We start from the raw sequence: 15,187 nt of genomic DNA, 5'->3' as shown, positions 1-15,187 counted from the left end.
GGAGTATCCCTTTGCACGTGTGAGACCTAGATTCAGTCCCTGGTACCACAAAAACAACAAACCAGACTGACGGATTATTTCCCATGGAAAGCTAATAGAAATTAAATGAACTTCCAGATTGTAAGGTATTAGACTGACATATTGTGTCTTCACTTATCTTTAATAACATGGTTTAGGAGAAGACAGAATTTTTAAAAATAACTTCAAAATAATGTTGCTTTTGTTGTTCCTCGTTCTGTTTGCTCTTTTATTAAATGCCTTCGAAATCCAGCTCCTTCCAGGCTTAAAAATCAGTATTTGGATCTCAATTCTTGAAGGTTAAGGAACTACCTTAGTACTGACTTTGCTTCCTTGTCTATACTGCTAAACTTTTATTTTTCTGTTTTGTAAAGTGAAAGTTTCATGTGACAAGAACACAGTTCTGTGGAGCATGAGTTTAGGAGTGACTGTTAACTGAGAATTTTCTAGTGAATCCTGACAGAAGTTTAAGTATTAAATGACAGTTCTCAAAAGTTTTTTTTTAATAATGCAATTTAACTGTTTTGTGATTTGTGAGACAATTAAATTACGGTTCTTCTTCCAGGTTTGTGTAGAGAAAAGAGTGGGTCTTCATTTCTCCTCTCTGTTTCAATAAACTGTAAAAAAGTGGGCAAAAAAAAAAAAGTGATCGGGCTTCTGCTATAGGTGGATGCTTCCTGTCTGTGTCCAAGCGTGAGCACAGTGAGAAACATGACCATCTCTGCGAAGAGCTCAGAGTAAGGGAAAACGAGAGAAAGGAAGAGCTTTCTCACCGTTGCACTGGGTGTTTTACAAATTAAAAACCTCCCAACCAGCATCTTTATCATTAATAGTCACAGAGATTGTTTTATTTATTTGTGAAGAAAACGTGTTCATTTCTATGGTTAGCATGTTGTGCTTGTTTTCTGATTATTTTAGAAGCATTTGATTGAATATCATGATGCACCTTTAGAGTCCTGAAATGCAGTAACTAAAAAAAGTGTTGAAGTGGGCAGATAACCAGCATATAAAATTACAGCGCCACAGATTAAAAGAAGATATGGTTATGGTAAATATATAGGGTAACTTATACAACCAGTGGTTTTGTTTGTATGGATTTGTCTATTAAAAATAGCAATTACAACACTTAACATTTATTGCAGTCTCACTGTATGTCAAGCACAATCCTAAACTCTCTGTCTTGTTAAGTCATGAAAGGTAATAAGATTGTTATCCCTCCCTTGCTGGAAATGAGCAAGGCCCAGGGAGGTTAGGTGCCTTGCCCAGGGTCACATGAGGAGTCACTGTCACAGCACGGATATTTTGGTGGGGTAACACTGTGCTTTATGTCATATTCATTTGTCAGCTTTTGAATCTGATATTTTCTCTGGGAAATTTTACATCATCTTCATTATAGCTTAACTTGGGCACCCTGAACAACCAGTCATGTTCATTTTAAGACAAAATACCAGCAACACCCACTGAAGGAAGGTGTTCTGTAAAATGGCTGCAGTAAGGAGCATGAACTGAACGTGTGTGAATGGCCATGGACGCCTGTGTTAAACAGACACTAAGGTGATGATGGTGGCGACCTACGGGGATGGGGATTTCCATGGTTACAATGAGTGCTGCTGCTGCTGAGATGGACCCACACGTTTCATTGTCCTGGTTTTATCTTTCTTGACTGAAGTGTGTTTATGGTTTAGATCTTAATTTATGGTTTAGATCTTAATTTAGTTTCTCTTGGGTCTTACTCTTTCATTAAATGTTAGCTTCATCATGGCTTTTTAAAAGGTTTGAAATTTTTGAATGAAATGATTTATATCAAGTAAAAAGCTAGTCATTAGGGGCTGGGGATTTAGCTCAGCGGCATAAGCGCCTGCCTTGCAAGCAGGCAGTCATGAGTTCGATCCCTGGTACCAATAAAAAAGAAAAAGAAAAAGACAAAAAAAAAAAAAAAAAAAGCTAGTCATTAAAAGTTCTGAAAATGAAACAGAAAAGCACTGAAGGACAGGGCCTGAAACATCATAGACTTTGAAGTAGTACCATCTACTTTTTGTGTGTTTGTGTATTAGATTATTTGAAACAGGGTCTTACTATGCAGTTTAGGCTGATCTTGAACACACTATTCAGGTGGACTGGCCTCGAGATTACAGCAGTCCTCCTGCCTTAGCCTCATGAGTGCTGAGATTACAGGCATCTACCACCATGCGTGGCTGTGACCACTTTGACATTAATTCATCAGACAGCTATACTTTAACCTGATGCCATAGATAAAAATCCTTTAAGTTTTTAAAATTTTTGAGGTTTTAAAATATCCATTACATGTTTGCAGTGCATAGCGTTTACATCCCCTGTGTGGAGTTGCTACATAACACATCTTAATTCTTTGCTTCATCTCTTGTCTTTCTCCCTGCATCTCTTGATCCTGTATGATTTGAGGAAGATCCCTACTTCCTCTTGTCTTTTATTTTGCTCTTTATTTCTATTTTGGGCTTCTCATATGAGAGAAACTATGGGATATTTAAGCTTGTGCATCTGATTTATTTTACTTTACATTATGAATTCAGAATGCATCATTTTCTGATAAATAGCTTATTTCTCTTTCCTTATGGAAGAGTAGAACTATTTTGTATGTACGTATTCAGTATGTAGGTCTCTTTATCCACTCATGCTGATGGACGGACATACTAGCCCTAGTGTTCAAGGTCTAGCTGATATAAGTTGAGCTGCCATAAACATGGGCATACAGGCATCAAGGTAATGTTATGAATTTTAACTGCTTCAGGAAGATACCTTGAAGAGGAATAGCTGGACCAAATGAAATTTCTAATTTTAGGAGTTTTTTGTACTGGTTTCCATAGTTGTTGTACTCAGTTGCATTCCCACAACAGTGTAGAAGATTCCTTTTTCCTGCAGCCTGACTGGTATTTGTTAATATTTGATTTCTTGATGATAATGGCCATTCTTTTCTGGAATAAGATGGAATCTCAGCTTTGTTTTAACTTGCATTTCTTGAATGACCAGTCATGTTGACATGTATTTATTGGTCATTTGTACTTATTCTGTGAAGCATCTGTTCATTTCACCTGCCTGTTTTTTGTCTTTTGCTTTGGGGTGAGGGATCTAATTTTTTTGAGTTCTTTATATATTCTAGATACTAGTCCTCTGAGGAATTGTTGGCAAAAATTTTCACGCATTCTATAAGTTATCTTTTCACTGTTACTTTTGCTGTACAGAAGCATCTTAATTTGATATGATCCTGTAAAATTGTTTTTAAAATAAAAAAAAACAAACTTCTTAAGAGCAGGCCCTGTTACTTAGGAAATGTCTTACATTCACTAAGAATATAATAGATTATTTAACCCAGGAAGACTGACTTTCCTGGTGCCATTTTTCCCCCTAATATTTAATCTAACAAGTAGCTGTTAATGTTTATCTTTGGTTTCTTTATAAGGATGAAACTCTTTTATGTTTAAGGTTCCAATTCAAACATAATGATTAAAAATAAATGCTGTTCTAAACTAAATGTCCTGATTCAGCCTCACTGAAAAGTATTATGAGGTTTTGGAAAGAGATTGGTGTTATCCCTATTTAGCTTGAAGGTTTAAACTGTTTTGATAATATGGTTCCTGTGACTGTGTAAATGCTAGTTACTCGACTAACTTGTCTGAAGAGTGAGGTGTTTTTTCTTGGTAACTCAAACTGCCAGTTCTCTTTTTATACGTCTATGCTGTTGCAGTTAAATCCTCTGCACATTTTCATGAATTGATGGATTGAACAATAGAGTAGATTCTGTACGTCTCTGGCAAAAAGAAAGGAAGCCTGTTTGGTGTTCCTCCTGCCCCTAAGTACTGTTTGAAGACCCTAACTTAGGAATAAACAAAGATGCATTATTAATACTGACTTTTTCACATCTATATTTACCAAAGACCAATGTTACTAACTACTGAATACATGAAGAATATGTCCTACTAAGATGTCATTAACAACCAGTCTGATCTGATCATTGTGAAGCAGTCATCTTCATCATACTGAACTGATTTAGTTGTAGTGAAGATCAAAGGAACTAGATGTTTTAATGAACACGCACAGTCACATCCGGACTAAAGCTGTATCCCTCTGCCTGCCTGCCATAAAAAAATCTTACTTCAGTCCTGCTGTTTATTTCTGGCCACTCTGTTGCTTCCGCAGTTGTAATTTATTTGTTCCCACAGATGAACACATTTCTAGTGCAAGTTGCCCTGAAATGAACATTTCTTTTTATTTCTGTATTGGAAGTGGCATTACATACAGCAGATTTTTAAGTCAAGTTGAAACCAGAGACATAGACCAAAACACATTCCTCTGCCCAGGTGAAGGCATCATTACTTGAATGTTGGGTAACTAAAGTGCAAAGTATCACAGTGCTAAAGCAACCAGGCTGTTTGAGCACACATTTTTCATAAAGGTATTCATTAAATGATCTGAAAGCAACCTCTATGATGTCACTGTAGTTTTTTAAATCTTTATTTTCATCAGTATATGTATAGTACATAATGATTATGTTCCTCGTGGGATGTTAAAGATAAACCATTCAAGGAGTGCTTTTGTGGTAGTGTTTAACTGTATTTATGTTATGAAATGAAAGTAAATTATTAATTATTTTGTTTTTGTTAGGAACAGGGAGTGGGGAGAGAATTAGATAAAGCTGTTCAGAAGGGCTTTTAGATAGGGAAAATTTCTTATTAGGCTGCATAAGTATTAATGAGACCTTTTTAGTCAAGAGGTTGCATGATACTTTTCAGTGGGAAAATGTTTTTACTATAGAAGCTGTCCCTAGATGAATGGGCATTTATAAGGAAAGTCTCATTATTTAACAAACTATTTCAAAATGACTTTTAAGATTTTAGGATGAAAGAATACAACGTCTGCTGGGCAGTGTAGAAGACTTATGTAGAGACCGCTCCTGGCTATGGGGACTTAAGAGTTCATCCAATGTGTGATACTATTATACTTCTATTCAACCAGCATAGGCATAACAGGTGACTGCCTTCTTTCGCAGGTCACACAGGGTATATGCAGTGCTAATCTCAAAGAGGTATCAAGAGGGATCGTGGCAACGTTGGTCCTCTTTCTGATTTTGCTGCTAAGGCTACTACCCTTACTGTCACATACCCAGTCTTAACTACTGTTGCTTCATTTAAGAGTGTCCTAAAGCAGTTCCAGCTAGAGATTCTATAAATCAGGAAATTTGAGGAGTTTGTTGTTGCCTTTTTCTTTTCAACTGGATAAATTTATATTGTCATTTTACAGGGATCTAAAAGAAGAGGCAAACTGTAGCATTTATTGAGACCTCCATAATTAATGTGGAAAGGTGTGTGCATGTGTGTGCATGTGTGTGTATATGTATGTATGTATGTATGTCTAGGAGACACAAGATAATTTTCTTCGTTGATGTGAAATTGTACATTGGTTTTTTGATAAGATTTGACTGGTAAATGTTTAGGTCTTTAATTGTTTACTAAATAATAGTGGCATAGGATGGGAAAAGGCAGCAAATTAAGGAAAAATCCATTCAAAAACCATGACACCCTAAGAAAATGTCTGTGTTCATGTATTGTCATATATCTGTAATTGTCTTAGTTTAGATGTCTTTCTTTTGTCAGTCTTTTAATATGAAAAGTACTTTTAGTGTTATTGGCTGCGTTTGTTTCTCTAAAGAAAAATGAATGGTATCATTAAAGTGTATGTTGTTTTCATTTGTTGAGTGATGTTTTTAAAAAATTCTAACTTTTAGACATTTTCTGTGCATGAATGCATATAGTTCTGTTAATAAGACTTACATAATGGAATCACCCCTGTTATGTGGAATATTTTTTATCACCATGACTGGAAAACCTCCTTGAACATGGAGAAAGCATAGTCTTAGTGTTGTATTAATTTACAAAAAGACGAGCAAAGTAAAGATACTGAAGTGCATACAAGGAAATTTCCCAAAATAGACAGTAAATCTATTTGTTTCTAAGCTTTTTTGTGCTGGAGTCTGAATCTTCTTTTATTTAGAACTTTTTAGCAAAATAAGCAGCTATTGCATATTCATCTGATGAATATCCTCAAAAAAGCCTTTATTTAAAGTTTGAAAACTGTAGGATACTTTCAGTTATCATTAGTTAATGGCATATCTGCATTAGAAAAAACAATAGAAACTGTTGTCCTAATGCCTCGTTTTGTATTTGCTGCACAAAACACGTAACTGTGTCTCTTACTAGGTTTCTAATCCACATTCCAAGAACTATTGGGCCAGGAGGGACTTTTATCAGTTTTTATGAATAATGTTGCATTTGTTTATCCAAGTAATTTTCCACTTAGTATATATGGAATTTCTTAACCTTCCAGTCTTTCAGTTCTAAAAACTTTGTTTAAGTTGATAAGATTCATTTTCAGCTTTTCCTAAGTGACTTATTGCTCTTAGTGGTAAGATTATTTTTAGGAATTTTCCTTCCTAAGGATTTAACTTAACTTTAGAGTGACAGAATGCTAGAATCATACTGTTTCCTTATAATTCAGTTAGTGCTGGTGTACCTTTCTAGAATCACCTTCCTTACTAGATGGTTTGTCTGGATCACATCAAAATTAAATAAAAATGAAAAAGGTTAAAGTAAATAGAATTACATTTTGAAAGAAAAAAAGTGTTTATCCAAAGGTCAAACAAGCTCTGGAATTAAACAAAATCAATCATTTAAAAAATTATATTTTGAAAACAGTTTCTGATTTCCCTGTATATAATAATGACTTTTTCAGGAAAATTCTTTTCATCTTACTCACTATGTGTTTCTCATGAAAATGTGAGTGATCTAGAGATCAAAATTAATATTTGTTTAATATATCTTGATTTTATTAGCATTAGAACCTGTAACTATAAAATAGATGTATAGATTAAAATTAAGGGGAAAACGACACAAGTTTAGTTCCACTATTTATGAGTCCTTTGGTTACCCGGGTTTGTGTTTGAACACGATTGCATGTATGTAAATTATCATAAATCCCTATGTAAAATCAGTAATGCAGATTTTAACTTAAACTAAAGCATAACAGATTGAAATAGTCAATGAAGGAAGAATACAAGGATTAAATAAATGGTGCAGATTAAGCATGGCCTTCCAGGGCACATTTCCCCTACCTGGCACTACCTGTTCTGAGCTGTGCTGTCCCTGGTCTGTCCCCCAATCCTCCCACCGTTGAGTGGTGTAAGCACAGCTGCGGCTGCATCTTCCCCGTCCATCCTTATGACTGACCAGGTGTGAGCACTGTTTATTGAATGGCTGAGTTTTATGAATGAATTATCTGTGAAGTTTTTAGAGTATACCACTTACCTCAAGTGTGAGGTTACATGCTGCTCTTTTTAACTGTTCTTAAGGCTAGATTAGTACTGTGCTGGTTGGTCAGAGTGAGCATCTGAGGTACGCTGAGTTAGGGCCATCTTTCTCATGACAAGTTCTGTAAGGACCTTAGATTGTGTAGAGAAAGTTACTTGTCCAGATTTCATGGAAATAGTGACTTTTCAGGCTGGCATATGAAGATAGTGGCAGTTGGGAGTGAGACCCTTGGTTCTTACTAAATCCCAGCCTTGGCGCAGTCCACTGTTTAAATATGGTAGCTGGTTGCCTATTTCCTTCTTTCTCTTATCCACGCCTCTCCACAGCCTGTGCGCCTTAACCGCACAGGAGCAGGTGCTGATTAAAACGTTTCCCTTCTCAGTCATGACAGACAGACATTAACACTGTGCTGTGCATATATACTGCTGTATCTGTTTTCTTTATAGACGAAATGCATTTTTAGTTTAGTAATGGCTATCTCCTGAGTCGCATCTAACAGTTATTGAACTGAGAGTTACCTATAAGTGTTTCTAAGATTTTAAATTCAACATGTGGGTTTATAAAAATTATCTGGGGATGTTTTCTTCATCAAAAGTATAAAAGTCCCCTCCCCCATGTTTTCTACAAAATTATTAGAGAAAATATAAGGTTGTTTTCCCCAGAACATCGTTCTTCATTTAGAAGCTGTTTATTCACATTGCATGATTATTTTATGATACTGAACAAAGACCATCTGCCTTCCTTTGCAAGTCTCTGCTTTTCTTGAAATGTTGCTCTTTTCATAAAAAGCAAGATAGACTATTAAATAAAATCTGCTACAAGCTGAGATTTGGCTTGCTGAACTTACTGTAAAACAGTATTTTCAAACGGTGTTTGTTCAGTAGATAAAAATCTGTTCATGTGATCTTATTACGTATCCAGAGTCAGGTCTTACCCTTGATCTTTGCCTGGGTCTCCCATTAATCTCAAAAGAATTATATGGATTTTAGTTAACTACAAATACTCCTGTTGAGGGCAAGGTGCCTACAGGAATACTTTACTCTAGAAAAAGAGTTAGATTTGAGCTTGGACTTTGAAAGAGAATGATGATCATTGAGCTACAGAGGACTGCATTTTGCATCTCCTGTGCCCTGTAAGCTGCAGATTCTTGAAACTGGCTTCATTGAAAATTCAGAACAAGGCAGCCCCCTTTTGCCTTGCAGAGTGATTTCTCTCTCCGGTCCTCCTGGTGTCAGGTTCCACCCTTTCCCCGTGCTCCTGTGGCCTCCATGCCTGCTGCCCCTTCCCGTGCAGGAGGCAGGCTCCTGGTGCTGATGTCACTGCTGGGCAGCCTGCCTCGGCCCAGGTCCCGCCCCTTGAAGCCGCCCTGGCTCCTGGCTGGGCTAGGAGTCGGGGGAAGATGACTGTGAAGTCAGGTCACAGGAGAATGTAGCACTGGAGTGAGACGCAGCTGGCGGCTCAGAACCAGGGCCTCACCAGTAGGAGCTCTCTGGAGCCTGAGGATGCCGCCGCCGGGACGCTATAGCTTCCAGGAGCTGGTGCCCTGGAGCTCCCTGCCTCTGTCCACTGCAGCCTCCTTCGCTCCCCAGCTCCAGCTGACACGAAGGCCAAGCTGCAGGCACGGTTGGTCAGTCTCCAAGGACAAAGTAGCCCTTTGGTCTGCAGCTGAATGTGAATCGTGTTGTCTGTGCCTTAGAGGAAATTGTGTTGTCTGTGCCTCGGAGTCCTCTTTCACTGCAGTTGCCTCAAGTGGAATAAGCCTTTTTAAAGAAGATCAGTTAAGAATCTTCGGGATTTTTTAAAAGAGAAGCTACTGATAGTACAGTATGCTTTCTGATTGTTTACTCTCAACTGCCCTGGCCATCTGACATTTTTCTTTGGGTAACTCTGCCTCGAAGATGCTTAATATGGGAAGAAAAACTGGCTTTTGAGTCTAGATTATTTATAGCTACTCTCCCAAAAGAGTAAAAGAAAACTTTTAACGTTTTTACTATATTACACACTTTTCTTCTAAGTGTGCCTTGATCCGAACAGTCCTTAGCCCCTTTGTCTTTTAAGTTTCTGATGCATGGTTTATTTATAAAGGAGATGGAGTTTTGAAAGCCATGTTAAATGGATTACAGTTAACTAGAGCTCTGTTGAAATTTACATTCAGCCTGTTAAAATGCTTGCTCCTTTGGAAATTTTAATCTGGAAACCTCAGATGCAAAATCAGACTGAAAAGGGAAATGGATTGACAGTGGAATGTTCTGAGTGTGTGAGCCACTGTTAAGTGTGTTTGTTTTTTCTGTGTTTTGGACTGTGTGAAAGGGAACTTTGTAAGGTGGAGGGAGATTTCTGTTCTCCGTTCTTGATGCACTTTACTTTTTAGAATTGCTCTAAAGTCAACCAGGTAAAGGAATAGTTGCATTTATATGAATGCACTACTGATGACCTAATCACCTCATAATATGTATGACAACCTATATTATCTTGTGCTGTACCTTTGTGCTGAAGGCACATCATAGTGCTGTTCAGAAGTAGATGTTTTTTGAAAGATGCTTTATTACCTTATCTCTAACTTTCTGTATGAAGTGCTGCAATATTTGTTTTGATTGTCTACAAAATGGGGAAGCCACTTAGCAGACCAGACTGTTTACGTCAGAATCCCCCCTGTGTAGGGAAGGGTGAGGAAGAAGAGGACCTAAATATTGAAGACTGTTATGTCCCACAGCGGTCAATCTATGATACAGTCCGACTAAATGAACAGATAGACTCTGGCTCAAAAGGCAGCCTGTCTTCCAGGCATTTTACAGATCGAACTTTACCCTACAGTCACAGAACACTGGATGTTAGTTCATTGTGTTCTAATGGTGCCCTTACTTCTTCTAGTGTGTTTGAGCTGAGAGGCCGTGAAGCTAACAAACTAGATGAAAAGATGGTTTTTGATGCACTCAAACTAAATAGTGATATTATTCGAATCTCAGGATTATCCAAAGCCAAATCTCATGCAGAAAAGAAAGAGCACAGACGGTCATGGCGAATGTTTGTCCCAGCCAATTTTATGGATTATGCAAACAAAAGTGAAAGCTCTTTTGTTGAACCTATTGACATGTCAAATGCTGTTTCCAAGCCCAGCAAGTGCAGATGGGGTACTAATTCTCTAACTTCAGAGGATGACGACTCTGGTTTATGTAGTCCTCCTGCAGAAAGGGAAGAAAAACAGGGCTTTTTAACTGGAGACCAGTCACGAATGAGAAACTTGTCTTCTGTTACAGATATTCATGGAACAGAGCAATATAGATCTGTTTTTTCTGTTAATTCCATTAGTGAACAGAAAATCCCCTTGCTTTCATGTAGAAGTGCTCCTCCTGAGGATGACTTCAAAATGATTTTACATAATGTATCTCCACTGGAGGAAACAAAATGTGTAAGTGGTCGAAAGGCAATCCACGGTTGCCTACAGAAAGATTGGAAAGTCAACACTCAGTGTGATCCATTAATTATGTCCAGAGATGGAGAAAATGAGCATCTTTCTAACCCAGGACAAGGGGAGCAAACTTCCTGGCCAGGAGACTTACAAATCACAGCACAAAGTATGGAACTCATGAAGAATCTCCCTCAGGAATCAGAGGTGTCTCCTATGACTCTGGGGGACAGGGATATAGATTGTAGCAGCACAGGTTTGCTAGAAAATGTGACACTGTCGACACAATATGATTTAGAAGAATCCAGCATATCATCTAATGGGAAAGAGGAAGCTTCACTTTCTGCCCTGGACCTGGAGGGGACTCCTAAGTGCTCCCTGAAATTCGTGCCAGTAAGAAAGAAATCAGCTTCCAGAAAAACAGAGGGCCAGGCAGGAATGTTGGACATGGTCTGCAATGGCATCCAGTCAGGCCAGGTAATTCATGGAACTGTGAAGCTACAGTAGCAAAAGCTTGTGCTTCTCTTTCCAGGTAGTCACCAGTGTTTCTTAATTGTGATCAAACCCAGGCATTTATTTGGGGGGTTTGATAGGCACCTTCAAGATAACAGCTGTTGGTGAATGATCATTACTACACATTGCATAGGGATCAGTTTGGGGAAGGATGATTATTCCCAGCTGCTGAGGGTCCTGCTGGTGGCAGTGTGCACAGTGCTGGCCATTTTATTCAGAGCGCCGCCACTGTGAGCTCAGCTTAATACTGGGCTTTTACACAAGTTGTGGCTGAAGACACTGCCATTTAAGGGCACTTTTATTGGGTTTATTAAGCTTCAGCAGCATAGTCACGAAGGTACAAGCACAATATTATATTATTTGTGATCTTAACCCCTCTTCAGGACTTTTAAAAAGCACTGCAGATGTCCCTTCGGAAGCTCTGTGTTTGAGGATAGACAGGTTAAAGTTAATGTGCTGTTTGTGCATGCATTATGGCTCCTAACTTTTTTTTTTTAGTACATGGTTCCTAACTTTTTATGATTTAGGATGAGGTAAGAAAGTGAATGTTGCAACCTTATAATAAGCAAAAGGTTATTTTTCAAGCCTGTAATTTTTTTCTTCCTACTCAGATTGAAGTTCAGCTATGTGTGTACTTTTACTAACTTTTCTGGTAAACTTTGCCTCTGGGGCTATTTTAAGTTTCTCTGTGTTTGTGTGCTAGCTTTTTGTGTAGTTTGGATGAGGAGGGGAGGGGTCTCTCATTACCACTGATAGGGAGTTTAGGCACTATCATAAAAGTTTTCAGTCTGTGAAATAATTGCGGTAGTTAGCTGTGCCCTTTCCTTTGGCACACAGCAAATGGCCTGCTGATTTAAAGGCCTACCAAATACTTTCTCCCTTTTAAGGGATTTTACAGTTTATTTGTAGATAATATATTTTTTTCTATTTTGATCCTTAGTATATTTTTGTAGCACTTAGGGAAATTACCAGAGTCACCTAAACCTGCTTTTGACTATACCATTAAAGTTTACACAAAGCCAAGATCAGAGGTTAGGGCAATTTATTAGAACTTTGTATTAGTTGGGCTCCACCCCCACCACAAGTCCTGAAAATTGTCAGAGGAGAAGAATAAAACTTTTCCCCTAATAATTATATGTCATCCAAGTGCCTGCAATTAGGAATGTGGCAGTTGTTTAAGATCCCCCACATTTGATGGGGGGGAGTAATTAAATATATTCAAAGCTATTAGTTCCTAGAAGTGTAGTAGCTTAGAAAGTGATATGTAAAAGAAATAGGATTGCACTGCCAAATTCTGTTTTCATCACCATTTTGCAACTTTCTGCCTAATTACTTGGTAAGTTATTTTGAAACTATATGAAAGCTTCTTAAGTTTCCTTCTTCAGTGTTTTGGGGGAATCTTGCACTTACATGCAACTTTTATAATTAGTATTGTTATATATAAATAATTATCCAGTATTGGAATTGTGTAAATGGATTTTCTGTAGAAAAAGCAAGCTGGGCTTGAGGCTGGGAGGGGACTTTTAGAGGAAATGATCACTAACTTGTTGGCTGTTTCCTGGTACATTCATTTACACAGTAACACAGGCGTATCCTGTGTGCGAGGCTTTGGGCCAGGTTCTGGAAGAGCTTATCTTTTTGCAGCCTCTACAGCTTTCAGACTTAGTTTTCAGCTGTGCCTGTAATTTTCTTTTGAAGTGCTATTTTAATATTTGCCTTTATTATGTTTCTATTGATTACTTATATGATAGGCTTTAGTACAGTGACTGAGAACCCCAAATTGTGTTTTAGCTTAATATTTGACTGCTCAACCCCCTGTTACACGTTTATATAACCCATGAAAGAATTGATGTGTCAGCTTGCAGTGTTTCTTTTAAGGGATTCATGTCATTCATGTGAGCTGGAAATACACTTCTGTATGGTGGTGTTCACTGGGCAGCTAATTATCAAGTAGACATTAAGTGCTGAGTCATTGGGGTGGGTCCATAAGGAAGCAGTTGGCAATTTCAGCTTCTGTGGAACCTGCAGTTATGTCATGTATTGCATCCTTTGCTAGACACAGGCACCTGGGGACCATAGTTGTGTGGGTGTTGAGAGTAAGGGAGGGAACGCACAGAAACTGCTGATGGTGCAGGCTGGGGTGGTGGTGGACAGAGGGGACCAGAGTCACTGTGCTGCTGACGTGTGTGGCCAGGGCATTGGCTGAGGCCGCTGCGCCTCTTTTGAGCCTTGCTGGCATTTTATGAACATCAGAGGGATGCTTGCTGGTGCTGCGCACGCCTGTGTCTTTTTCCTTTTCGTCCATTCATGCATTCTCTAGATCGTTTTCATTTTCTTGCTGTGATTCTCTGTTTCCAGTTTGAGTCTCAAGCTTCAGTTGCCACCTAGCAGAGTCCTTTTGAGAAGCTCTGAGATTCCTCCCCAGCGAGGCTCATCTTGGGCCATCTACTCCTCATCTGTTCTGTGAATCTTTCACTAACGTTAAACTAGGACAATAGGATAATTCTCAGGCTATGATAATGAAGCAATAAAGGACACATGATGCTGTCTTCTTGATTTGTAGGTAATCTGATTAAATGTACAGTCTCATTCTTGATATTGTTGAATTATTTTGATCTTAAAAGTTTTTATTTAATTTACTTTCAGTCTGTTATTCACAGGGTACCTATGGCCTATGCATAAGAAACAGTTACCTTCTGTAATAACTCAAAGTTTTTCCTACCTGACGACTGTCAACACTAGGATGTATTGGGTAATTGTTAGTAGTATAATTCATATAACTGTGGTTCTTCCAACTGCAGGTTTTCCAGAAGGAAAAGATTGAACCTTTGCAGGTTAAACAGCAAGATGTAAACTGGTTGGGTCAAGGGCTTATTCAGAGTGCTGCTAAAAACACCAGCACTCAGGGCTTGGAGCACGACCTGGAAGATGTCAGTGCACGGTGGAAAACTCTCAACAAGAAGGTGATTTTTTTTTTATTCCTCTTGTCATTTTTGTTAATTATTATTCACTAGCATTTATTGTGACCTTTCATCAGATTTGTAGTAGCCAAATATGTCTACTTTTTATATTGCTATGAACTGGATGGCCCTAACACAGATGCCCCTGAGAGCCGGGGTAGTAGGGAACACAGGGAACAAAGGGAGCCAGCAGAAACTGGGCCTGTCCCTGTTGTGGCCTCAATTTTGATATGACTTCAGGCACATGACCATAGGCACAGCAGGCATGGCAGGGCAAGCTGGAGCCCTGCCCCATTCAAGTAGGCATGGTGTGTTAAAGGGATGGGCAACCTCTTTGCTCCAGCCGAGCACTGTAAAGGGCTACCCTATACTGCTGCCACATACTCTTCCTGCTTCCTGTCCAGAGACCTGGGGATCATTCCTGTGTGAAACCTTCTTGTCCTCACATATTGGTAACTAATCTCCCACTGTAGAAGTGAAAGAAGCAATGTCTTGCTGTCAGCTGTACACTGAAGGTTTGCCACCCTCACTGTAGACTGTCTCTTCCAAATGTTATTACCTCAGCTTCCGTGAGGGAAGACACTAGAAATAGTGCTGTGTTATCCTAGAGCAATAACGTGGATGCACAGTGACTCAGGATATCAGTGCTCATGCGTTGCTGTGGGATAGCAGTGCTTATTTAGTGGTAGTGCTTGTTCTTACTGCTCTCCCTGCAGTGAAATCCTAAGCATTTTCCAGATTAAAATAACATCATCTTTTTAGGTCTCAATAAAGAAGTAATTTTCTTATTAGCAGTGATTCACATTAAGCACAAATCGGAATGCAGTGCCAGGTATAGCTTTATTCTGTAGTGCTTACAGTATCTTTCCAACATTTTTCAGTTCAAAAGAAGATCTATGAAAACAGCAATAGGATACCTCTATGGAGGACACAAAGACTAGAAAGACCCTAGA

General features: G+C 38.6%; 1 protein-coding gene across 29 annotated transcripts in view; it reads left to right on the top strand.

Annotated features, from left to right (window-relative positions):
• Window positions 1–15,187, top strand: part of Dst (dystonin) — a 455,117-nt gene that overhangs the window by 351,214 nt on the left and 88,716 nt on the right. For all 29 annotated transcript variants that reach the window (XM_063256887.1, XM_063256895.1, XM_063256898.1 and 26 more), the window contains one exon: window positions 14,076–14,237. In XM_063256887.1, coding sequence (XP_063112957.1) covers window positions 14,076–14,237 — 162 coding nt within the window. The remainder of the gene's footprint in view (window positions 1–14,075; window positions 14,238–15,187) is intronic.

Source organism: Cavia porcellus, unplaced genomic scaffold, assembly GCF_034190915.1.
Source record: "Cavia porcellus strain 051 isolate PalLab524CR breed Dunkin Hartley unplaced genomic scaffold, mCavPor4.1 scaffold_10, whole genome shotgun sequence".
In the NCBI taxonomy this organism is placed as follows: Eukaryota; Metazoa; Chordata; class Mammalia; order Rodentia; family Caviidae; genus Cavia; species Cavia porcellus.
This window is presented reverse-complemented; position numbering and strand designations above follow the sequence as displayed.